General features: G+C 43.9%; 1 protein-coding gene across 1 annotated transcript; it reads left to right on the top strand.

The window, feature by feature from the left end:
- FZD4 (frizzled class receptor 4) lies at nucleotides 1-27,080 on the top strand. Its single transcript, XM_082245903.1, has 2 exons — nucleotides 1-295; nucleotides 24,834-27,080. Exons 1-2 carry the CDS (start codon nucleotides 53-55, stop codon nucleotides 26,160-26,162), a joined length of 1,572 nt encoding a protein of 523 aa, XP_082102029.1. The 5' UTR covers nucleotides 1-52; the 3' UTR covers nucleotides 26,163-27,080.

Here is a 27,080-nt window from a genome sequence, read left to right on the forward strand (position 1 = left end):
GGATTAGGGTGGTGTTTGGAGCCCCCCAGTTGTTGCATGGTGGTGTGGGAAGATGGGTTCTATGCTGTGGTCGCTTCTCTTCTATTTGCCTGCTCTGTGCTGCCTGGAGGTCTACAGCTTCGGGGAGGAAGAGGAGAGGCGCTGCGACCCAATCAGGATCTCCATGTGCCAGAACCTGGGCTACAATGTAACCAAGATGCCCAATTTGGTGGGACATGAGCTCCAGACTGATGCCGAGCTGCAACTTACCACCTTCACCCCTCTCATCCAGTATGGGTGCTCCAGCCAGTTGCAGGTGGGTATCTGGCCAGCAACAGCATCATTTATGTTGGATTAAGTGGGGTACCATAACTGGGGGGCTTAATGCTTGACATAGGCTAGGTTCACACTCATGCTTTTACAGTTATGCGTTTACAGTGCGTTTTCAAGCATCTGCGTTTTTTTGTAGGAGGAGACTGATTGTTAAACACAAAACTCTACCAAAAATACGCATGTACATGCGTTTTCGATGTGATTGTATTGAAGGCTATAATCCCAAAAACGTGTAAAAAGTCCCTATAGAAAATCAAACTCATGCGTTTACGGTTACGCGTTTATGCGTTTACAGTGCGTCTTCACGCGTCTGCGTTTTTTTGTAGGAGGAGACTGATTGTTAAACACAAAACTCTACCAAAAATACGCATGTACATGCGTTTTCGATATGATTCTAATGAAGGCTATAATGCCAAAAACGTGTAAAAAGTCCCTATAGAGTTGAATGGGGCCCATAGGAAATTATTTTAAGGCTTGGTTCACACCTGTGCCGTTTGCGCTGGCATGAGATCCCATTCCACGCAGAAAAGACGACCCTGCGCTATTTGTGAAATCGCAGCCCGCGGGGGTACTTGGTTCCCAGTACAGATGCCATTTCCAGTGTCGGCGGCGTGACATTTGGATTAATGCCCCCCACCCATGGGTCCCACATTTCTCAGTGTGGGTGGTTGTGGCTGCCAGTATTTGTGCGGATCCCGCAGTGGCACCATCCGTACAGATGTGAACCTAACCGAAATGGGTTGTGGTGCGTTTCTGCTGATCTGTAAATGCAACAAAAAAAAAGTACAGATGTGAACCTAACCTTATAGCTAGGTTCACACATATGCAGGTTGTAGTTGATGCGTTTTCCCGGGCATTTTGCTTGTTTTTTTTACATGCGTTTTTAATTTCTGTGAGGTGTTGGTGTTGTCATGCGGGAGAAACCAGCAAAAACGCAGCGGAAACGCGTAAAGAACGTAAGCGCTGCATTTTTAGTGCATTTCTATTGAAGTCTATGAAACCAAAAAACGCAACTGAACCACGATTTCATTACTTTGTTGGACAACGCTGTCAATTTTTTAATAGAGGGTCGGTGAAATCCCATGTTAGGCTGGAATCACACTGCCGCGACTTGGAATTGGACTTGTGAGACCCCAAGTCCCATGACATGTGAAATCCCATGTTAGGCTGGAATCACACTGCCGCGACTTGGGATTGGACTTGTGAGACCCCCAAGTCGCATGACATTTGAAATCCCATGTTAGGCTCGAGTCACACTGCCGCGACTTGGGATTGGACTTGTGAGACCCCAAGTCCCATGACATGTGAAATCCCATGTTAGGCTGGAATCATACTGCCACGACTTGGGATTGGACTCGTGAGACCCCCAAGTCGCATGACGTGAAATCCCATGTTAGGCTCGAATCACACTGCCGTTACTTGGGATTTGACTTGTGAGACCCCAAGTTGCATGACATGTGAAATCCCATGTTAGTCTGGAATCACATTGCCGCGACTTGGGATTGGACTTGTGAGACCCCAAGTTGCATGACATGTGAAATCCCATGTTAGGCTGGAGTCACACTGCCGCAGCTTGGAATTGGCCTTGTGAGATCCCAAGTCGCATGACATGTGAAATCCCATGTTAGGCTCGAGTCACGCTGCCGCGACTTGGGATAGGACTTGTGAAACCCCAAGTCGCATGACGTGAAATCCCATGTTAGGCTCGAATCATACTGCTGCGGCTTGGAATTGGACTTGTGAGACTCCAAGTCGCGTGACATGTGAAATCCCATGTTAGTCTATGAGAGCTGTCTTAAGTAGCACTATTGAAGTCGCTAAGACTTTAGTATAGGTTCCTGTACTACTTCAAGGCGACTTTTATCCGACTTGTGCTCATAGGCTTTAATAAACGTCACCTCCTCCTCTATATTGATGTGATTTGGATCAGACATTACAGGAAAATTACCCATGCATTCCCTGAAGTTGCTTCAAAGTCGCTTCAAGTCACATTAAAGTCGCACAGCAAGTCACGCAACTTTCAGGTCAGGGCAGTGTGAGCCGAGCCTAAAGGTACAGGGTCCACACCCCGGAATTGGGGTGTAACAATGGACAAATTAAACAATTCCTTATAAATACCACTTTTTGTGAAAAATATAAAAAAAGTCCCTGGCCCTTTCCAAAAAAACACCATTTAAAAGCGCACAGATGTGGACGCAACCCGTAGGCAATCATGTTAAATAGACTGTAGTGCGGTTTTGCAAAACTGAAAACGCACTGAAAAATGCATGGGTGTGAACCTAGCCATAGATGGATTTGCATTTTATTACACAGCGTCTTTTGCGGCACCTTTCTGAGGTTTATTGCTGCTTCTTTAAGTGCATGCTAAGCCCTGAGCATTAGTTGCACTTGTTTGTGTGCCTTATCCTACGCACAATGACGACCGGCAATAGGGATCCCGTTCATTTCAGTCCAGGCTGTACACATCTCTGTAATAAGACGCTCGGAGCACGAAAAGGTACATGAGCTATTTTCGAGCTGTGTTGCACGTTCTTGACCCCATAGACTTAAGTGAAAGCGTCTTTGCAAATTTTTGCACAAATTTTTGCAACTAAACGACTGTTATTCTCTACCCCCCCCCCCCCCCCCAACCCAACCTAGGAGCTTGAATACACGTGCAAAAATGCTTTGAAAATACACATACATGCAAATATGTGCAAAAAAAACATCCTGTACGAGTTTTTCATAAGCTGTTAGTGCACTATTTTGCCAAAAGTATTGGGACGCCTGCCTTTACACGCACATGAACTTTAATGCCATCCCAGTCTTATGGGCCATACACACTATAAGATTTTCTGAAGACTTTTTCCTTCAGACTTACCAAAACCATATAATATGAGGTCAAACCTAAACACTTTCAATTTGTATGCAATCTGGCAGGCCCTTGCACTACATAGAAAAGGTAAATCTGAAGGAAATCTGACCACAAAAGTTGGATAGTGTGTATCCAGCTTAAATCCGTAGGGTTCAATATTGAGTTGGCCCACCCTTTGCAGCTATAACAGCTTCAACTCTTCTAGGAAGGCTGTCCACAAGGTTTAGGAGTGTCTATGGGAATGTTTCACCATTCTTCCAAAAGCACATTTGTGAGGTCAGGCATTGATGTTGGACAATAAGGCCTGGCTCCCTCTAATTGATCCCAAAGGTGTACTATTGGGTTGAGGTCAGGACTCTGTGCAGGTCAGTCAAGTTCCTCCACCCCAAATTCGCTCATCCATGTCTTTATGGACCTTGCCTTATGCACTGGAGTGCAGTCATGTTGGAACAGGAAGGGGCCATCCTCAAACTGTTCCCACAAAGTTGGGAGCATGAAATTGTACAAAATGTCTTGGTATGCTGACACCTTGAGAGTTCCCTTCACTGGAACTAAGAGGCCAAACCCAACCCCTGAAAAACAACCCCACACCATAACCCCCTCTCCACCAAATGATTTGGACCAGGACACAAAGCAAGGTCCATAAAGACATGGGTGAGTGAGTTTGGGGTGGTGGAGCTTGATAGAACACCTTTAGGATGAATTCGAGCAGAGTTTGCGAGACAGGTCTTCTCTCCAACATCAGTGCCTGACCTCACAAATACACTTCGGGAAGAATGTTCAAACATTCCCATAGACACTCCTAAACCTTGTGGAGCCTTCTCAGAAGAGTTGAAGCTGATATAGCTGCAAAGGGTGGACCAACTCAGTATTCAACCCTACGGACTAAGACTGGGATGCCATTAAAGATCATGTAAAGACAGGTGTCCCAATACTTTTGACAATATAGTGTGTATCTCTTTAATTCTAGGCAGCTATAGCTCAAAATTCTCTCCCTTTCAGGCTTCAATTTCTTACTGAAAACCAAAAAGTGGATATATGGAGGACAGCCCATGGAGGCCAGGGCTGAATTCACTCCTTTTTGTGAACATTTTTATGTTTTTTTTAATGTGCATTATCCAGGTGTTTAAGGCCACATGCACACTGAGCATTAGAACACTTCTGGAGCCTAGGTTCACCACATGCCAATCGGACAGGAATGGCACCGCCTTCCTGTAAAAATCACATGCAATACTGTGCAGTGAGATTTGAACCTATTCATTTTATGATGGCTCAAATTGCACCACATCTGTACCAAAAAAGCTGCATTAGAACCCATGCTTACACCTATGTGATCCAGTTCACATGAATGCACTGTTGTTAACTTTGAATTGACACCAGCAGCAGGTCGCAAAACGCAGCGTTCGCAGCGTTTCGAGTATCGCGCAGGGTTCACAGCTTTTCCAGTATCGCGCAGGGTTCGCAGCTTTTCCAGTATCGCGCAGGGTTCGCAGCTTTTCCAGTATCACGCAGGGATCACAGCGTTTCCAGTATCGCGCAGGGTGCGCAGCGTTTCCAGTATCGTGCAGGGTTCGCAGCGTTTCCAGTATCGTGCAGGGTTCGCAGCATTTCCAGTATTGTGCAGGGTTCGCAGCGTTTCCAGTATCACGCAGGGATCACAGTGTTTCCAGTATCATGCAGGGATCACATCGTTTCCAGTATCGCGCAGGGTTCGCAGCGTTTCCAGTATCGTGCAGGGATCGCAGCATTTCCAGTATTGTGCAGGGTTCGCAGCGTTTCCAGTATTGTTCAGGGTTCGCAGCATTTCCAGTATTGTGCAGGGATTTGCAGCATTTCCAGTATCGTGCAGGGTTCGCAGCGTTTCCAGTATCGTGCAGGGCTCGCATCGCTTCCAGTATCGTTCAGGGTTCGCAGCGTTTCTAGTATCGCGCAGGATTTGCAGCGTTTTCAGTATCGCGCAGGGTTCGCAGCGTTTCCAGTATTGTTCAGGGTTCGCAGCATTTCTAGTATTGTGCAGGGTTCGCAGCGTTTCCAGTATCTGCAGGGTTCGCAGCGTTTCCAGTATCGTGCAGGGTTCGCAGCGTTTCCAGTATCGTGCAGGATTCGCAGCGTTTCCAGTATCGTGCAGGGTTCGCAGCGTTTCCAGTATGGTGCAGGGTTCGCAGCGTTTCCAGTATGGTGCAGGGTTCGCAGCGTTTCCAGTATCGTGCAGGATTTGCAGCTTTTCCAGTATCGCGCAGGGTTCACAGCGTTTCCAGTATCGTGCAGGGTTCGCAGCGTTTCCAGTATCGTGCAGGATTTGCAGCGTTTCCAGTATCGTGCAGGATTTGCAGCTTTTCCAGTATCGCGCAGGGTTCACAGCGTTTCCAGTATCGTTCAGGGTTCGCAGCGTTTCTAGTATCGCGCAGGATTTGCAGCGTTTTCAGTATCGCGCAGGGTTCGCAGCGTTTCCAGTATTGTTCAGGGTTCGCAGCATTTCTAGTATTGTGCAGGGTTCGCAGCGTTTCCAGTATCTGCAGGGTTCGCAGCGTTTCCAGTATCGTGCAGGGTTCGCAGCGTTTCCAGTATCGTGCAGGATTCGCAGCGTTTCCAGTATGGTGCAGGGTTCGCAGCGTTTCCAGTATTGTGCAGGGTTTGCAGCGTTTCCAGTATCGGGCAGGGTTCGCAGCGTTTCCAGTATCGTGCAGGGTTCGCAGCGTTTCCAGTATCGCGCAGGGTTCGCAGCGTTTTTAGTATCGCGCAGGGTTCGCAGCGTTTCCAGTATCGTGCAGGGTTCGCAGCATTTCCAGTACCTTGCAGGGTTCGCAGCGTTTCCAGTATTGTGCAGGATTTGCAGCGTTTCCAGTATCGGTCAGGGTTCTGGAGCTCCGCTTTAGGCCTATAAAAGCGGACGCTCAAGTGTGAATGTGCGTCACACCCAAAAACAGTGATGAACATTCTCAGCCAATGCACATTGCACAGATATACCAGAACCAACCAGTTGGTTGAGAGATATTTATATGTTCTAATGCGTGTGTTCCAAATGAATAAGAGTCAATGGTCTCTAAAATGCAGCACATAGCGGTAAACACGGTGGGAAACGCAGTAAAACTTGGCAAAACCTTAAGCCCCCGTTCACATTGACTGCAGCTTTGAAATTGTGCGATTTCATCTGAAATTGCGTGATTTCAAAGCCGCATGTCAGTGCGACTTTGGGTGTGACTTTGAAGACATCTACTGCTTCATGCACAGATGTCTATTCAAGTCACACCTAAAATCGCCAAAAGTAGTGCATGTACTACTTTTTCAAATAGATGTGGCACCGCAAAATCGGCATCGCCCCGATTTGAACAGTGCGATTGCTGGCAATAGGATGTGACTTGTCAAACCGCATGACAAGTCACTCCAATGTGAACAGGGGCTTAAAGCTGCCAACTCTTTATTGCATTATAAAATCCATTTTTTTGCCTGCTTCTTTAAAAAAAAAAAAACTTAAAGCGGAGTTCCACCCACAATGTCTACTTTGCATCATCCTCTTCAATCCAGAAAGTTAGAACATTGGCATTTTTTTTTTTTGAGCTTTCTTTACCTTTTTTTCCAGGGCATATTCTTTTTTTTTTTTGTACAGGGCGCCGCAGCGAGGTACTCCATATCCAGGCGGCGCCCTGGCTCCTTGGGAGATGTGTGTCATCATTCCCAGGAGTCAACAACAGGGCGGGACCTTCCTCCGACGCCACCGTTGTGATGGTAACCAGATACAATTGTGCACCATGCCTCTGGTTTTATGCGCATGCGTAAGGTTGGGAGGTGCATGCTGGGAAACCAGCAGCATCTTATCGCGGAAGACTCCCCTAGCGGGCTTCACATGCCCACAATTAAGATGGGAGAGTGCAGCCAAAGGATTATAGAGGTTTGTTTTATAAAAAAATACTATAATACTAAAATAATACTATAATACTAAAAAATAATATAATACTAAAATAATACTATAATGCTAAAAAATAATATAATACTAAAATAATACTATAATACTAAAAAATAATATAATACTAAAATAATACTATAATGCTAAAAAATAATATAATACTAAAATAATATTATAATACTAAAAAATACTATAATACTAAAATAATACTATAATGCTAAAAAATAATATAATACTAAAATAATACTATAATGCTAAAAAATAATATAATACTAAAATAATACTATAATACTAAAAAATAATATAATACTAAAATAATACTATAATGCTAAAAAATAATATAATACTAAAATAATATTATAATACTAAAAAATACTATAATACTAAAATAATACTATAATGCTAAAAAATAATATAATACTAGAATAATATTATAATACTAAAAAATAATATAATACTAAAATAATACTATAATGCTAAAAAATATTATAATACTAAAATAATATTATAATACAAAAAAATAATATAATACTAAAATAATACTATAATACTAAAAAATAATATAATACTAAAATAATACTATAATGCTAAAAAATAATATAATACTAAAATAATATTATAATACTAAAAAATACTATAATACTAAAATAATACTATAATACAAAAAATACTATAATACTAAATAATAATATTACTATAATACTACAGCGACTTTGCATATAGTTAGCTTTTTAAAAACGTAGTGATAAAAACATTCCGGTTCTCTTTAAAAAAAAAAAAAAAATTAAAATTACGGCTGGAACACATCTTTAATAATCCAATTTTATCTGAAAAATTCTGAAAAAAAAATGTTTTATTGTAAAGGTGACAAGTTTTCCACACTGGGGCGTTTCCTAAGAAAACTGTTGGTTGTTTGGCATCTCATGGCACCCATGGGTTCCTCTGTCTCTTGACACCTCCTTGCAGAGTTACAAGTTTCTAATGAGTATTATAAACTGATTTTAGTTCAGGGTCGATGTTAAATCCGGTACTCTTATTTTTGGGTAGCTGCATTGGTGGCTTTGGTAGTAGCAATGGTGCTACTATTTATTTTTTAATTTAGTGCCAGAATTTCTACGCCTTTTCTAATGGTCTTATAACTCCTTTTGCACCTCCATATTGTATAGTCAAATGTTAAATTTCCACACGTATAGTGGGGCTCCCTCCTTGGCTCTGGCTGCAGCAGGTGGGCAAACCCGGGAACTACTTTGTATATCCAACACATTGTATACCAGAAACTGCTTTGTGTATTCGTTTAAGAAACATCGATCTATTATAAACACATTTTATTTAAACTATTTAGACTATTACTATCATATTTTTTTTTTTTTTATATATATTACTATCATTTTTTTTTTTATATATTTTCGAATGACTATTTTTTTCCTGGTGGAATTCCCATATAATGAGTCATTTGAGAAACTTCTATTAACTTTACCATTAAATATACATTTTTCTTGTTAATAATTAACACACATTCTCATGTTTGCTTTGCCTGCTTTACCTGCTGTTAGTCTTTGACCAGGACTAATGCTTTGAGTTATTCTGCTGAACTTAGTTTGCAGACTTGTGACTTTGTTATGATCCAGATGACTTTGCAGGACTGGCCATTGTTCATTGAATAGTCAAGCAGCACGTTTTTCTCCAGGTTGGTCGTAGCATGCTGTCGCTTTGTCCATGGCTGGACCCCAACTGTAGCGGTTGAATTGCCCTCACAGCCAGAAAGAAACGTGCATTTGCATTCCCCATTAATGTAAACAGGCAGCAGTTTTAAACTGTAAAATTCAGTTTAACTTCTACAAATGGATGTAGGAGCTTCTTTGTCAGCAACTGTTTACACTAAATATAACTTTCCAAAAGCAGACTAAATAGGTGCAAGTAGGAAACTACCAAAGTTTCAATTGAATTTGCATTGCTGTTGAACAGTAATGAATACACATTGTTTTATATCAGTCTTTCTCAACCTTTTTAAAACGGGGGAAACCATGGCAATACCTTTCCAGGTCTCAGGGAACCCCTGATAAAAATGACTACATCTACATCTCATGATACATTAGTGCAGGGGTCTCAAAACTTTATAAACAAAGGGCCAGTTTACTGTCCTTCAGACTTTAGGAAGGCCAGACGTTGGTGTCAGTGGGAGGATAAGTACCCTGATCATTAGTATCGGTAGGAAGAATAGTGCCCCATAATTAGTATCAGTGAGAGGAATAGTGCCCCATCATTAGTGTCAGTGGGAGGAATAGTGCCCCATCATTGGTGTCAGTGAGAGGAATAGTGCCCCATAATTAGTATCAGTGAGAGGAATAGTGCCCCATCATTAGTGTCAGTGGGAGGAATAGTGCCCCATCATTGGTATCAGTGGGAGGAATAGTGCCCCATCATTGGTGTCAGTGGGAGGAATAGTACCCCATCATTAGTATCGGTGGGAGGAATAGTGCCCCATCATTGGTGTCAGTGGGAGGAATAGTGCCCCATCATTAGTATCGGTGGTAGGAATAGTGCCCCATCATTGGTATCAGTGGGAGGAATAGTGCCCCATCATTGGTATCGGTGGGAGGAATAGTGCCCCATCATTGGTATCAGTGGGAGGAATAGTGCCCCATCATTGGTATCAGTGAGAGGAATAGTGCCCCATCATTGGTATCCATAGGAGAAATAGTGCCCCATCGTTGGTATCAGTAGGAGGAGCAGTGCCCCATCATTGGTATCCATAGGAGGAATAGTGCCCCATCCTTGGTATAAGTGGGAGGAATAGTGCGCCATCGTTGGTATCAATGAGAAGCATAGTGCCCAATCATTGGTATTAGTTGGAAGTATTGTGCCCCATCATTGGTATCAGTGGGAGGAATAGTGCCCCATCATTGATATTAGTTGGAGGAATAGTGCCCCCCATCATTGGTATCAGTGAGAAGCATTGTGCTCAATCACTGGGAAACATTGTGCCCCATCATTAGTATCAGTGGGAAGTATAGCGCCCCATCATTGGTATCAGTGGGAGAAATAGTGCCCCATCATTGGCATCAGTGAGAAGAATAGTGCCCCATCATTGGTATCAGTGGGAGGAATTATGGCTCAACCTTGGTGTCAGCAGTTGAAATTGTGTCTGGTATCAGTGAGAGGAACACTGACCCAAGGGCCGGATAAAGGAAAACTGGCACCCAGGCCGCTGTTTGGAGACCCCTACATTAGTGTGATGGTCAGTGGGAAGAATGCTCCTTACACTTGTGGTCATTGGGAAGATTTACCCCCTTATAGATAGCTAAAAAGATCAATGGTGTCAGTGGGAACTTATCTGAGAGGCAGAAATTGCTCAAGGAACCCCTAGCAACCTCTGGAGGAACCCTAAGGATCCATGGAACCCTGTTTTATATAGTAATAGAATAGTCAGTAATTTATCTTTGAAAAGGCAAGTATAGCGGAGAGGAATAATTAAAGTGGCAGGTGGGAATTTGCTGGGACCGTGGCTTCTTTAATCTGTTGAATCTCCAGAGGCAAGATCTCTTTAAAAGGGTTCTTGGATTTCTTATAGTGAGAGTTAAGACGACATGAAAGAGGTAATAAAGGCATAAGAAAAGATAAAAATGTGATAAAGGACAAAATACTATATGAACAATCCTCAGAAAATGTTGTCAACTCAATAATGACATATATAGTATATCCCGGGGGCTCAAAATGTCCATCAAATCATTTTGATGCCGTCATCCTTGGAGTTTTGGTTGTCTTTGGCCCACTTTCTGTTTTCCTACTCTCTGTAAAATACATCTAGATTCCAGAAGGGAAAGTGAGACCCCTTAATAACTGTTTCTGCAAACTCGAGAGCTGAAATCTAACCACCAAGGGACCCAAGAGGTTTGGCATCTAATCATGAATTAACGCAACATGAGTTTTGGATTGGACTGTCCTTGGAGTAATATTGAGTTGCAAATATATAAAATGTATGCAATCAATCTTTCATGCTGAAGTCATTTAATGTGTTCTATACTTATTAGAAGGTGTACAGTACAGTAAGTAGAGAACACATTCCGAAGCAGTGTGCACTTGACAAGTCTAGGCCATCAGCCTATAGTTAGTAAGTACAGGAGATCGCTCTCCGGTTAAAAATAGTTAGAAGTTTTAAGTGTGTCTGTCCATAGCTGTAATGTTTAGACGTATGTAGTCTAAAGTTCTAATAGACTAGCTAGTAACATATGTTCCTATTAAAGTGCACCTGTACTTAAATAGCAAACAAATGCTGAGAAGGGCACGGACGGGGGGGGGGGGGGGGGGGACAGATTCTTTACTTAGTTCTTCCAGGAGTGAAGGCTAAATCTAACCATACACGAGTGACTTTAAGAGCCGGTTCACACTAAGGCGACACGACTCCTTACTACTTCGGGGGCGACTTGTGCATTCCCATGCACCACGACTTCGGAGCGACTTGCAGGGACTTCACATAATGGAAGTCTATGCAAGTCGCTCCGAGGTCACCCCGAAGTAGTACAGGACCCTCTTTCTAAGTCGGAGCGACTTGTGTCGCTCCTATTAGAACGGGTCCTGTAGTGGTCAATGGACAGCGAGGGAGCGCGATTTGTCAGGCTGACAAATCGCGCTAGTGTGGACCGGCTCTAATAGAGAGGGATCAAACTTTTAGTTACAGTTTTTGTCAAATGCAAGGCATTCAAAGTTTTGGCCAACCACAAGAGGTAAGGATTGAATTTGCCAACTTCTTGTGGTTGAAAGTGCCCTAAAGGAAAAATCTGAAGACATTGCCGTCATTTTAATCCAACTTTTATTAAACTGTATTGAAGTTATCAATTTATTGTTCGTTTACGACTTCACAACAGACCAAATTGTGATTATTGATTTAAGTCAACAGACCAATTTTTAATAAGATTACTTGTGATCAGATCTGTGATTCCCTATGGATGGAAAGTGGTTGAAAATGTTAAAGCGATCCATACACGTGCCACATTGATACCTTTGATTACAGTTTTTGGCATTTAAAGACATAAAATTCTAGTTTTGACCAAACACAAGAGGTTGGGATTTAATTTATTTTATTTATTTATTACAGGTTACATAGTTACATAGTTAGTTGGGTTGAAAAAAGACACAGGTCCAGCTGGCTCAACCAATTAAAAAGAAAAAAAAAACCGTAATGAAAACCCAACCATACAATCCCATAGGTACTTTTATAGTGCAGTGCATTTAATGCAGCGCTTTACATATACACTATATTACCAAAAGTATTGGGATACCTGCCTTTACACGCACATGAAATTGAATGGCATCCCAGTCTTATCCAACTTTTAATAAACTACAATCAAACCCATCAATTTAATGCCTGGTTACGACTTCATAACTGACCAAATTTTGGTCATTGATTGAAGTCAACAAACCAATTTTAAATACGATTACCTGTGATCGCATCTGCAAAACTGGTTGAAATTGACCGAAAATTGCCACACGTATATCCAGCTTTAGGGTGTTTTTGTATTTTTCACATTTTAGGCCGACTCTTGAATTGTATACAGCACAGGTGTCAAACACAAGGCCCGCGGGCTGAATCCGGCCCACCAGGCCATTTCGTGTGGCTCTCACTCCCAGGGCTTTTTTTTCAGCTGGAACGTGGTGGAAATCCTTGCAGTACCCTGCCTACCCTGCTTGCACTCGCAGCAGGGCACAGCAGTGCCGACTAATGATATCCCTTTTAGTGAGAGAGAGCCGAGGAGCCACCTACACTGCCCGGAGGTACTAGAGCCAGACAGATGAGATGTAAGGAAGCTTTTTGGGGGGTGGGGGTAATCTCTACTACGCACACTCCTGAACTCTGCACACCATGTTCTTCTTATCTCTGCAGTCTGTACATAGCGCACCCATAAACCCTGCACACTGTATGTCATACACTCCTCAACCCTGCACTCTGTACATAGCGCACCCATAAACCCTGCACTCTGTATGTCATACACTCCTCAACCCTGCAGTCTGTACATAGCGTACCCATAAACCCTGCACTCTGTATGTCATACACTCCTCAACCCTGCATTCTGTACATAGCGCACCCATAAACCCTGCACTCTGTATGTCATACACTCCTCAACCCTGCAGTCTGTACATAGCGCACCCCTGAACTCTGCAATCTGTATGTAGCACACTTGTGAACTCTACACTCTGTACACTGGATATTTCTAAGTATCTAAGTAGATGCATAGTCTTATAGATACAACCGGCCCTTTGAGGACAACCCTAAGTGTCCATTCACACTAGTACAACTTGTCAGGCGACTTGGTCAGCCTGACCAGTCACGCACCGTCGCGGTCCATTGACTGCTACAGGAACCGTTCTAATAGGAGCGACACAAGTCGCTCCGACTTAGAAAAAGGGTCCTGTACTACTTTGGGGCGACCTGGAGCGACTTGCATAGACATTCATTTTATGAAGTCCGTGCAAGTCGTGCCAAAATCGCGCTGCACGCGACTTCACAGGTCGGCCCCGAAGTCGTGCCACTTCAGTGTGAACCGGCACTAATGCTGATGCGGCCCACAATGAAATTGAGTTTGACACCCCTGGTATACAGTATGTTTACCAACAAGGCTACGATTGTGAAAGAGAAGGGCTCAAATATGACCCAGCATCTGAGCGCCGGTTCACACTACCGCGACGCTACTTTAGGTGGCGACCTCCGAGGTTGCGGTGCGAGCAGCGCGCCGCGACCTCGGAGTGGCCGCCACGGACTTCATAACATTGAAGTCTATGGCAGTCGCCTCCTGGTCGCCCCAAAGAAGCTCCGGACCCTTTTTCTAGGTCGGAGCGACTTGTGTCGCTCCTATTAGAACGGGTCCGTAGCTTCCCTATGGGAGGCGACCTGTGGCGACCTGTGAGGCGACCAGGTCGCCTCACAGGTCGCCCTAGTGTGAACCGGCACTTATACCTTCACTGTAAATTATTTCAAACTCTTGCCAAACCTCTTTATAAGTGACAAAATCTAAAATGCCAAGGACCCCTTTCACATTGGCTATTTTCCTTATCCACTTTCTTTGCAGCATTCAAGTCTCCGGCACTGAAGCAGTAACAAACACTCAAGAGCAGAATGTTTTCAGTCTAAGGTTAAAGTTTAAATTTACTACCTGGTTCCCGGATTCTTTAAGACTGTCATTAGGAAATGTTCAACTGCAGCGTATAGATGACAGGTTTCAGATAGTTATCTGTAGGCAGAAAGAGTAGCAGCCAAGATTCTGTGAACATTTGCAAAAATACAAGATGTTTTCTTTGAGGAACTGTTAGTGTTTCTTATTTGCACATTCTTTGCCCTTTGTTGGTTGTGTTCCACAAGGTTCAGTTTATGAGCCCATTCTTTTTTTTCCATCTATATCCATGTTTATGGCCAGCTGACTGGCATATTTGGCTTTAATCATGATACTCAATCCTTTGTTTTCTGATCTAACTCCCCTACTGTTCCGGAGTGTCTGCTCTCTCGGATTTCATGGTCTTTCACTTTTTGTTGATAAAACAAAATATGTAACTTTTTCACCATTTTCTTTTATTGCCCTGAAATGATTACTGTTGGCAACAATAGGATCTTGTCTCCTAGCTCCAATCACCCGCTAACCACCTCCAGTTGTCTCCATCTTGTCCCACATTCACTCCTTCCTCATGCGTGATGCAAATAAAATGCTAGAGCATGTCCTCCAAGCCTTGGCTTGACAGTTGTAACACTTTTTAAGGGCCCTTTCACATGGGCGATCCGATCAGGTAGGAGGGTCCATGCATTCCTATGGACCAGTGGGTGTAAACGGGCTTGTGTCCGTGTACACCTTCTTACCCCTAAGGTTTGCTAAAAAAAAAATGGAGAAGGACTGGACAGCCAAGTGTAAATGGACAGCAGGAGTCCGTTTTCTCCCAGCCGCCCATAGAGCAGAGCGGAGTCTGTCCATGTCCACTCTGCAGAAACTGAGCAGACATGGACCTGTCATCTGCCCGCTCTGCTATGATCAGCAGGGGATCAGCTCACAGACCCCCTGCTGGTCAGAATGGAAGGCGCTTGTGTGAAAGAGTCCTTAGATCAGGGGTGTCCAAACTTTTTTCAAAGAGGGCCAGATTTGATGAAGTGAACATGCGTGAGGTCCGACCATTTTGCCTGACATTCTTTGGACCATTAAAATTAAATGAAAATTACTTATTTTATGCAAAGTTTATTGCAAATGGCATACTTTTATATTTCGTTACATGGATGACAAATCTAAACAGGTGCTATGGAGAGGGCGCTGGTACTGTCATACTACCACCAAATTTATTTGTGTTTTTTAGTGCACGCTTTTCAGTCTGAGGCCATATTGAGCAAGGGATATAAAGCTAGTGGGGACGGGTGGTGGGTGTTAACATTAGTGTATTCACAAGTAAGATGGGCATCGAAAGATCCAGAGATCCCAGTGGTCCTGAGCAGCGCTCTGGGATTCACAGGGGCCACAACAATAGACTTTTCCAAATTACCTGTGGGGCCGTATTAAAGCGGCCTGGGGGCTGCAATTGGCCCGCGGGCCGGACTTTGGACATACCTGCCTTAGATGGTATACCATACTTTCAGACTTCCACCTTTTTTGTTATTACTTCCCGGTCAGCCCCTCAACTGGCTGCCAGTAGCCATCTTTGCAAGGGAATTTTCTCCTAGCTTAATGAATAAGATGAAGCTCTGCAATATAAATGCAGGGTTTTTTAATTATTTAATTTACCTGCACTTGATTGCATATTCTTTGCACATTCACCACATTCACTAAAGTAAATGAAGACACCGTTGCAAAGTGAAAATTCCTTTGTAAAGTGAACAACCTATTTGCCATTTAGTAAATCAACCCTTTGATTGGCCCAGTATGTAACATACATGATTCCCCATACTCAAAAGGACTGGATATTTCCTTTGGTTCCTGGGGTTGGACGGAGCTGTGCGGGAGTGAGGGATAGGTAAGTATATGCCACTGGGGATGGGGAGATTAAAAGCATGCCTGTTGATTTGTCCTGAATGGTCAAATCACAGGTTTGCTTTAATTTTCAGTTCTTTTTAAAGCATACTCTACAGCGGGGATCATCAAACTACGGCCCTCCAGCTGTTGCGGAACTACACATCCCATGAGGCATTGTAAAACTCTGACCTTCACAGACATGCTAGGCATGATGGGAATTGTAGTTCCTGAACAACTGGAGGGCCATAGTTTGAAGACCCCTGCTCTACAGCATTGCTTGGTATGCACCTCATTAACTTGGTTGTACAACCTAGCAGAAGTAGAGTTTTGTACCTTGTTAGCCATCGATAAAGCCCCAAAAAATGCAAATACCTTTTTTTTTCTAAGCTAAAGTGGAACTAAAATCCCAAATTAAAAGACTGCAAGCAGGTAGAGTCCTTATAGCAGAAGGTACATGAAATGCCCCTGCTGGCCAATGAAGAGGGCCAAGCCTGGCATTAAGGTAGAAGTTATCGGCGCTGGTGAGGGCCTCTGGACCATTAAAGGAGAAATAAGTAACTGTGGCTCTCCTTTAAGTTATTAAAGATCCAAGCTTTCTGGATGACTTAGACCCCTTTGAAAGGTATGAAGACTGAAAATAGGATCTAAAGGCCCCTGAAAACTTGCGTCTTTAATACCTTCTTTGAGCTACATCACCAATCTTGTCCTCAAATATCACCCAAACTGTCCTTTCAGCTCCTCCCAAGACCGGCTGCTCTTTAACTCTTTTGTGTCCTCCAATTCTCATTCCAGGACTTCTCCAGAGCATCTCACATCCTCTGGAACTTTTTACTTCTATCTGTCCGACTATCTCCTACTTTGGCCTCCCTTAGGTGTTCCCTGAAAACTCTTCTCTTCAGGGAAGCCTCTAAATAACAACTGAACTTTTCACTCTTCCATCAGCTCACCCCCACAGTTTTTATCTTTTGTAGCACGTAACCCCACCCTATTCGATTGTAAGCTCTTGTGAGCAGGGCCCTCTTAACCTTCTTGTATTTTATTGTATTGTAACTGTACTCTCCTTGGATAGTAAAGTGCTATGCAAACTCTTGGCGCTACAGTCTGGAGGAAAGAATGGAAAAGGGAGACCTGATTGAAACCTTTAAATATATCAAGGGGGGAAATAAGGTTCAGGAGGGCAGTTTTTTCAATATGAAACCAAAATGAAAAACATGGGGACATGGCCTCCAACTAACTGGAGGAAAGTTCATTACTTTATCTTAGAAAGTATTATTTTACGGAAAGGTTAGTTGATGCTTGGAATAAACCACCAGCTGAGGTAGTGAGGCAGTCAACAGTAAATGGCTTCAAACATGCTTGGGACAAACATAGATCTTTAGTCGGACAATAAAGTAAAACAATAAAAAAAATGAGCAGACTCGATGGACTATTTGCCCTTTTTCAGCTGTCACTTTTCTATGCTTATATGTTTCTATGCCAGTGTTTCTCAACCTCTCTTCAGTCAAGGCACCCTTTACAATTCCGCGGCACCCCATTCTTAAATGTAAAATACGAGTAATATAAAAAATAGTTATACATAATGCTGCAATACTCATATGTGTAGGACGCCCAACATTAGAGGTGATTTATTTTTCCAACGCAAATGCCTTTGCATACTGATACTGACCAGTAAGCCAATGTTTCTCTTCTCCCTCAGTTTCTCTCCCTCACTGAGCTAATGTGACCCTAGTGCTGATGAGGCAGGGGAGGAGCAAACAAGGATGCTGTGCACTTATGCAGGTGCCCAATGTCCTCCTTATCAACCGAAGGTGTCATTGGTTGATAGGACGCTGGCGGCTAGAAGGTTTTAATGGTGCACCATGAAAACCTGGGGCTTTGTGTAACTAATAGGCAGGCTTGATCTATCCGCTGGCTTGTATTAGATTTTTTGGGCATTTTGCTAGGGCACCCCTGAAGATACCTGAAGGCACCCTGGTCGAAAAAGGCTGATCTAAGCCAGCCTTTTTCAACCAGGGAGCCCAGGCACCCTGGGGTTCCTTCTTGTGTGCCTTGGCAGAATGCCTACAATTTGCCCCAAAATTGTATACAAGCCGGCGGGTGGGTGAATCCTGCCTTTTAGTTACACAAAGCCACAGGTTTTCTTTGTACACCATTACAGCCTTCTAGCTGATGGCATCCTAACGGCCAATGCCATCAGTTGATAAGGAGAATGTCAGTTGCCTGCATATCATCCTTGTTTTACCCTCCCTTGCCCCTCTCCATCAGCTTTGGGGTCTCAAAACTGAGGGAGAAGAGAAACATTGGAATACTAGTCAATACCAGCTTCCAAAAGTGTGTTTGCTTTGGAAGAATACATCACCTCTAACGTTGGGTTTCCTACATGTATTGATGTTGCTGCAATTATGTAACACTATCAGAATAGTTCTTACATTTTTAGAATGGGGCGTCCCAAGACTGTCCATAATTTTTGGAGGGTGCCTCGAGATTGTCCATAATTTTAACCACTTATGCCCCGGAGGATTTTCCTGCTCAAAGACCAGGGCCTATTTTGCGATTTGGCACCGCGTGACTTTAACGGATAATTGCGCGGTCGTGCGACGCTGTACCCAAATGAAATTGACGTCCTTTTTTCCCCACAAACAGAGCTTTCTTTTGGTGGTATTTGATCACCTGTGCGATTTTTATTTTTTGCGCTATAAAAAAAAAAAGAGCGTCAATTTTGAAAAAATAATATTTTTCACATTTTTTTATGTGAAATTCCTCCCCAAAAAAATGTAAAAATCAAATTTTTTTTAACATTTTAGGCCAATTTGTTTTCTGCTACATATTTTTGGTAAAAAAAATCGCAATAAGCGTATTTTGATTGGTTTGCGCAAAAGTTATTGCGTTTACTAACTAAGGGAAAGATTTATGTCATTTTTATTGTTTTTTTTTTTTTTGCGGGACTGCGACATTGCGACGGACAGATCAGACCCCTGACTAACATTTTTGACACTTTTGGGGGTACCAGTGACATTACTACAGTAATCAGTGCTATACATATGAACTGTTACTGTAAAAATGACACTGGCGGGGAAGGGGTTAACTTCATTAGTGATCAAGGGGTTAAGTGTGTCCCTAGGGGCGTGATTCTAACTGTAAAGGGGCGTGGCTTGTGATGTAACCACAGAGACATATGATCCTACATAGCAGGATCGTATGATCTCTTCAGTTACGCCAGGGAGAATGACAGGCGGCTTTGTTTACATCAGCCGCCTGCCTTTCTTCCTCTCTAGCGGGAGATCGCGAGTGGCTGGCGGACCTCGGAGCCTCCGGTCACACGCGCGGGGATGCAGGGGAACGAGCTGGAGCGCGCCCCCGGCGGCGCGCGCTCGCCCCCTGCAGGCTCCTAGGCGAGCGACGTAGTAGTACGTCGCTTTGCCCAGGAGGGGCTGACTGCCGCAGTAAATATACTGTGGGCGGTTGGCAAGTGGTTAATGGTGTACAATGAAAACCTGTGGCTTTGTGTAACTAAAAGGCAGATTTCATCCACCCTTCAGCTTGTATACAATTGTGGGGCAATTTTTAGGCATTTTGCTAAGGCACCCCAGGAGGGGCTGACTGCCGCAGTAAATATACTGTGGGCGGTCGGCAAGTGGTTAATGGTGTACAATGAAAACCTGTGGCTTTGTGTAACTAAAAGGCAGATTTCATCCACCCTTCAGCTGTATACAATTGTGGGGCAATTTTTAGGCATTTTGCTAAGGCACCCCAGGAGGGCTGACTGCCGCAGTAAATATATTGTGGGCGGTCGGAAAGTGGCTAAAGTGTGCCCTGGCTGAAAAAAAGTTGAGAAACATTGATCTATGCTATATAAATCCTGTATAATAATAATAAAAATAACTTTTTTCCGTACGGCCCAGAATATTGCACAATCCCTAGTTGTAATATTTCAGCCCACACAATAACATTTAAGCACGGTTGAGTCTTTGCCAGCCACCGGTGCAACCTAGCGATGATTTTTGGCTCCGGTTTGGGGAAGGTTGGCTGCAAGGAGATCCACTTTGACACTTTGCATGCATTGTTGATATAAGGATTTCAGCTCTTTGTAAGAGTGACAAGCTGCTCCACAGGAATGTGAGGGCTGATCTATTTACTTGCCATTTTCTTCAGCTTTTTTTTTTTTTTTTCAGTTGTGGGAGACTGATTAGGAAGCCTGCTAATTTCAGCTTGTTAAAAGAAAAAAAACAAAAAAAACAAACAAAAAAAAAAACCAGGGCATATTGAATTCCCCATTAGTGAGATCTCGGTGATAATTGCTTAAAGACAGCGAAATGAAAAGAAAGTGAGTATTGAGACTGTGGAGGGGAGAGGGAAGCTTTAACAAAGAGGCAGTTGAAAGATTTCCAGATGGAGTCCGTCTACTGGGTTTACCTATGGGTGGGAAGATTGCTGATAAGCTACATGATAATTCACAGCAGTTAATCAAGAAAAGCAAACAGTTTATGATACATGGGATTAACAAAACTCCAGGTCTAGGAGATAGTTTGGGAGCAAAATTGCCTGGAAGTTGAAAGGTCAGGCCTGAATATAAAATAAATCATTGTTCGCCAGGAGCTCTTACTGGTGTTTACCGCCGGCTTGATTAGGAAAGTATTTCGTTTACATTAGCTCTTGTATTACATTTCTAAACTCTGCCTTTTCAATGGATTGCGCTAAAGAGAGACGCTATTATGTTTGCCAAACAAAATGTCACTGAAAAGATGAGTGCCAGGCGGGGTTACTTAAAAAGCGAAAAAGTTTAGTGAACGTTTTTTGTTCCGTAGTATTTGATACAGGTCAAAGCTTTGGAGTTGATTTACTAAAGGCAAATAGGCCTTTCCCCTTACAAAGGAAGTTGCACATTGAAAGAGAATTTCCCCTTGTAAATGAGGTGGCGCTCTGCTGACTTCCACCATCCAATCACGTGTAAGCAAAAAATTACGGTTTTCTGATTTTTTTTCCTTGCATATGATTATTTATTATTATTATTACTATTATACAGGATTTATATAGTGCCAACAGTTTACTCAGCACCAGTGGCAGCTGGTGCTTCATTGGCCGGGGGGACGGCAGATGGACCACCATACCCCCCCCGGACCACACCAGCTCCAGCCCACACACTGTACCACCCCCCCCCCCCCGGCTCACTCACCCTGGACTGACGTGGAAGGCAGGCAGACAGTGGCGGCGGTTTCCCCTGCGTCTCCTCCCTCCTTGGCCAATAGCATGGCTTCTCCTTTCGGTCAATCGGGAAACTGGTTTCAGGACCCGCTTCCTGATTATTATTATTACTATTATACAGGATTTATATAGTGCCAACAGTTTACTCAGCACCAGTGGCAGCTGGTGCTTCATTGGCCGGGGGGACGGCAGATGGACCACCATACCCCCCCGGACCACACCAGCTCCAGCCCACACACTGTACCACCCCCCCCCCCCCCGGCTCACTCACCCTGGACTGACGTGGAAGGCAGGCAGACAGTGGCGGCGGTTTCCCCTGCGTCTCCTCCCTCCTTGGCCAATAGCATGGCTTCTCCTTTCGGTCAATCGGGAAACTGGTTTCAGGACCCGCTTCCTGATTATTATTATTACTATTATACAGGATTTATATAGTGCCAACAGTTTAGTCAGCACCAGTGGCAGCTGGTGCTCCATTGGCCTGGGGGACGGCAGATGGACCATCATACCCCCCCCCCCCGGACCACACCAGCTCCAGCCCACACACCGTACCACCCCCCCCCCCCGGCTCGCTCACCCTGGACTGACGTTGAAGGCAGGCAGACAGCGGCGGCGGTTTCCCCTGCGTCTCCTCCCTCCTTGGCCAATAGCATGGCTTCTCCTTTCGGTCAATCGGGAAACTGGTTTCAGGACCCGCTTCCTGATTGGCTGGGAGTAGAATTGGTGTGATAATAGCGAATATTCATTCGCTATTGTCACACAACTGGGTGGGCTCAGTTCGGGCGAAAACTGTACCGATCAAGCAAAAACTGTTTCAATAAAAACTTTCGTGTTTGTCCCATCTAATAATATCGGATGAACTGTTGTGATCGGCTCTCAAAAGCTGTGTACTAATGATCAGATTATTGTACAGTCACTTCAAAATCGGTATTTTATGGATGATTTTCTGACCGTGTGTACGGGCCGTTAGTCTGTCTCTTTGTAGGAAGCATAGACCGTTTCTTTAATAATGCTGGTGTAAAAAAATATATTATTCTGTGAAAACCTTCATGGACAGTGAAAAATATACAATTATACAAATATATCTCCTGGATATAATGAGATTGTCATACCTATTACAAGCTGATTGTAATATCGCCGTATCATCTGTTTTAGATTTACCAAAACTTTGCCATCTAATAGTCAGTATAATTAATCCATCAAATTTGTACCTAGGTAAGTGAATGTTAAGCAATGCCAATATTCCAAGAATTGGAGACAAGCCTTTCAATTTGTACTTTTTTTGCTTAGTCATCCATTGAACTGGCCAGCGTGTTTTTTTGAGGGGTCCTAATTATATTTTTAGACTTATATAAATAACATATTTCGATTTTTGTTGTAGCCCAGAAAGGAGGGCACTTTAGGACTCCTAAAATATGAGCAAATAAAAAAACACAATTGGAAAAGCCTCCCTGTCTCCAGATCTTTGAATTTCGGCACTCCTACATCTTTCTTTACGTAGAGTCACAAAGGTCTTCTACCTGTTAGGCTGATCCAGGGGCAGACTGGCAACTTTTGGCCCAGGGGGCAAGTACAAACCAGAGGCCCATGGTGCAGTGACTCTGCCCCCCTTCCACTCTCCCTCACCCCTCCTCCCACTCTCCCAATCCTCCTCCTGACCCCCATTCCAAGCTGAAGCCCTGCTCCAGATACTCTCTACTTACCATCTGAATCCGGGTTTCCGACTTGGCCAGCAGGGTCGGTTGGGGGCAGCTGGGACAGCTCGGTTGGGGCTGGCCAAGGCAGAAGAGTCTCCAGTGGGGCATGGAACCGGCCTCTGCTCAGACACAGTTTACACCATCCGTGCTGGGGGGTGCCTGCGCTTTGTCCTTGTCTTCAACCCGGTCAGCAGCAGGGACCTTTTACTTCTCTTCACCAGGAATTCTTTAGGCATGTCTGTGGCAGAAGCAGTGCAGCCTTTTTACAGGGCATTAGAGCAGCCCAGGGGGCAATTGCCCCTCTGCCCCCTGGCCCAGTCCTCCTCTGGGCTGATCGTTCCTTAAAGTTGAACTCCTGGCAAACAGAGATGAAATACAGAGATGAAAACAATTTTATTTGCTAAAGGAGTTGCATTTGTGTCTATACAGTCCTGAGATTTACACAGCACTGTCACTCAGCACAATCTAGCTGTGAGAGGTGGTGGGTGCTGACCTTTCTCAGTTGAGGTTTCACTGTTGCCCAAACTGGGTACAAAAATTGGCCAAACCAGCCGACTGGCCAGTATACGTGTACAGCTCCTCGTCTCACGACCGCCTTCTGTCAAACGAGCATGCTGGAAAACCAGCATCCAATCAGCGCTCGCAGCCAATGGCTGCATTCTGGCAGAGGGCAGTCCCCTTGTCAGAACACAATAGCTCAGCGGGGAGATCACTGCACTAACGTCGGATGTGTTAGTGCGGCGATCTGTAGGCTTTTTTACGTTCAGCCCGCTGGGTTGAACGAAAAATGTCCTGTGTGTCCATACATAATGCAATTTTCTTACCTTCAACCTCCTGCTGTACTATTGTGTTCTGACAGCTGGAAGTGTCGCAGCTATAGCCGCCAGCAGTGATCAAACGAAAAAACACGACAGGCTGGTTGTACTGAAGTCAATTGATGGATCAGCTTCAGTACAACCAGCCTGCCCATAGATGGATTGAAATTTGACCGTACAGTTTCTATGGAACCAAGCAAATTTTAATCCGTCTATGGCTGGCTTTACAGGTCTCCTTCCCTTTCCCTACTCTGACTGGACAGTGAAAGGAGGAACGGTACATTGCTAAGCATTGCTAAGCTCCTCTCTCTGTCACTTTGCTCTCTCCTACTATCAGCACACGCCCATAGGTGTGCGCAGCCTATTGCATTAGGGTGTGCACCCCAAAGTTTAAATACACATGCATGTGTTTGCCTACATGTATATGGCCCCGGTACATTACTCTCCCTGCTGGCAAAGTGAAATAGAAGTGTGTGGCACTTCTCTTATGGCAGAGTAGGTCCGAGGGAGATCTTTCCCATCTCCTCAGTGGCAAACAGAGCGATAATGCTAATGTGCCCTAGGTGATTAGGGTGTGCCCAGGCACACCCGGCACACCCTGTGCGCACGCCTATGCACACGCCTGATTTGTTCCTTGTGCTGTTTTTTACTCCCCCTTTTTGAGCTTTACTGTACAGTAGACTGCAGGAGTCTAATACCAAATCAAATTCAAGCATTTATACTGCCTGCGTTTTTAAAATACATTTCATTATGTTTTAATTATGCATTATAATCTGCCTGCTTCAGTTCAGCCTTAATCTAAAGAATTAGAGAATTAAAGTATCTTCTTTTAATGCAAACACTCTGAAATTGAAAATATTGTGCATGCATGCATACTTACCAGTTTGTGTTATCTTTTGCATTATCCATATTTTATGTCGATTTATATAGAACTAGATATACTGTATGTTTGTATGTGTAAGAGACTACAGCAGTGTATCAACTACATTGGGACTCCGACCTCTCTTACATATCAATTTGCATTCATTTTTCATGTACCCTAATACAATGTTTGTTTTTCTCATTTCTTTTCAGTTTTTCCTGTGTTCTGTGTATGTTCCGATGTGTACGGAGAAAATTAACATCCCTATCGGCCCCTGTGGTGGCATGTGCCTTTCTGTCAAGAGAAGGTGTGAGCCCGTCCTCAAAGAATTTGGATTTGCTTGGCCAGAAAGTTTGAACTGTAGCAAATTTCCACCCCAGAATGACCACAACCACATGTGCATGGAGGGCCCTGGAGATGAGGAGGTCCCAATGCACAGCAAGACATCTGTGCAGCCGGGAGAAGAGTGCGTTTCCATGGGTCCAAACTCCGAACAATACACCTGGGTTTCGAGAAGCATGAGCTGCGTTTTGAAGTGCGGCTATGACTCCGGTCTCTATAGCCGCTTGTCCAAGGAATTCACTGACATCTGGATGACCGTGTGGGCGAGCTTGTGCTTTTTATCCACCGCATTCACAGTGCTCACTTTTTTGATTGACTCGTCTCGTTTCTCCTATCCTGAGAGACCTATCATCTTCCTGAGCATGTGTTATAATATTTATAGCATTGCCTATATTGTGAGATTGATTGTGGGCCGGGACAGAATAGCCTGTGAGTTTGGAGAGGCTTCGGCACCTGTTCTCATTCAAGAAGGGCTAAAGAACACAGGATGTGCTATCATTTTCTTGCTCATGTACTTTTTTGGAATGGCTAGCTCCATCTGGTGGGTGATTTTGACACTGACCTGGTTCCTTGCAGCAGGACTTAAGTGGGGACATGAGGCTATAGAGATGCACAGCTCCTACTTCCACATTGCCGCTTGGGCCATTCCAGCCGTGAAAACAATTGTAATCTTGATCATGAGACTTGTTGACGCGGATGAGCTGACTGGTCTTTGCTATGTTGGCAACCAAAACATTGACGCCCTCACTGGATTCGTAGTGGCTCCACTTTTCACCTACTTGGTGATTGGTACTTTGTTTATAGCAGCCGGTCTTGTGGCGTTATTTAAAATCAGGTCCAATCTTCAAAAAGACGGAACCAAAACAGACAAGCTAGAACGATTAATGGTGAAAATCGGCGTCTTCTCTGTTTTGTACACTGTGCCAGCAACCTGTGTGATCGCCTGCTACTTCTACGAGATCTCCAATTGGTCTGTTTTCCGATACACAGCCGATGACTCCAACATTGCTGTGGAGATGCTCAAGATATTCATGTCCCTTTTGGTGGGCATCACGTCGGGTATGTGGATCTGGTCTGCCAAGACGCTACATACGTGGCAGAAGTGTTCAAACAGATTAGTGAACTCGGGGAAAGTGAAAAGAAAGAAAAGGGCCGACGCTTGGGTAAAACCAGGCAAAGGGAACGAAACTGTGGTATAGCCAATGGTTGCAAAAAGTCCTGTTTTTTGAGCGTGAACACTGCCATGAATCAACCTAACTTGCTGTTACTGCAGGCCAAGGCCTCAAACATCGTTGGTTTACCTTACAGACCTTATCAGGATGTGCGTCTGCAGTTTAATGTTGCGCTGGAAACGTATATTTGGCTTCCTTTATGCCTTGGTTTAAGATGTAAAGGTTGACCTAGATGTAAAAGCGGATGCCCTCAGGAAAAAGCAGAGCTTGACTTGACCACCCATGACAGCTCTGTGTGACTTGTAACCACTGGGCCTTTTTATGGTCCTGTCTTTCATATTTGTATTTCAGTGCTGCATGAAAGCAAATTTTTTTTTTATTTAGGTTACATTTGTGGTAAAGTCTTAAAACTTGTACAGGATTGGAAGGCGACTTCCAAGACAACAGGCTGAGGGACATGTCTACAGAGCAGTGCTAAAGTTCAGGGCACATGTCCTAATGTTTTGCATCCTAGTAAGCATGGCCCAAAGTGTATTTTGATATATTTAAAGAAACAGCTGTATTGTACTAGTATAAGAAAAAATACAAAGAGAGAGAGCCATTGAACACTGGAAACTAATCAGAGTTTACCTCTGAAGTGCCTTATGAACTGAAATATTTTCATTTGTGTGTGTTTTGGTCTAACCAAGTCCCAGTTGTTGGAGTATTACAACATTCAGTCGCTAGCACTCTACTTAATATGCACAATGGGTAGATGTGTTTTTAGGCTTAGAGCTGCTTGAAGCACCCCTGAAAAAGCTGCATCCTAACCCCAGTGATAAGCCCCTGGTCTAAAAATAAGCACCACAACCACATGATCAGGGCCAGTTTTGATAGTACTAACACTATACACTTTTTCCAGGGTATTAATGCCCTCAGGTTGCTGTTGAGGAGACATGGGCACAA

This window comes from Pelophylax lessonae (assembly GCF_965119305.1).
Source record: "Pelophylax lessonae genome assembly, chromosome: 2".
Classification (NCBI taxonomy): Eukaryota; Metazoa; Chordata; class Amphibia; order Anura; family Ranidae; genus Pelophylax; species Pelophylax lessonae.

Coding starts and splice junctions, on each gene's coding strand:
- FZD4 (XM_082245903.1), top strand. CDS start 53: ATGGGTTCTATGCTGTGGTCGCTTCTCTTCTATTTGCCTGCTCTGTGC. Junction 296..24,833: donor GGTGCTCCAGCCAGTTGCAG/GTGGGTATCTGG, acceptor ATTTCTTTTCAG/TTTTTCCTGTGTTCTGTGTA.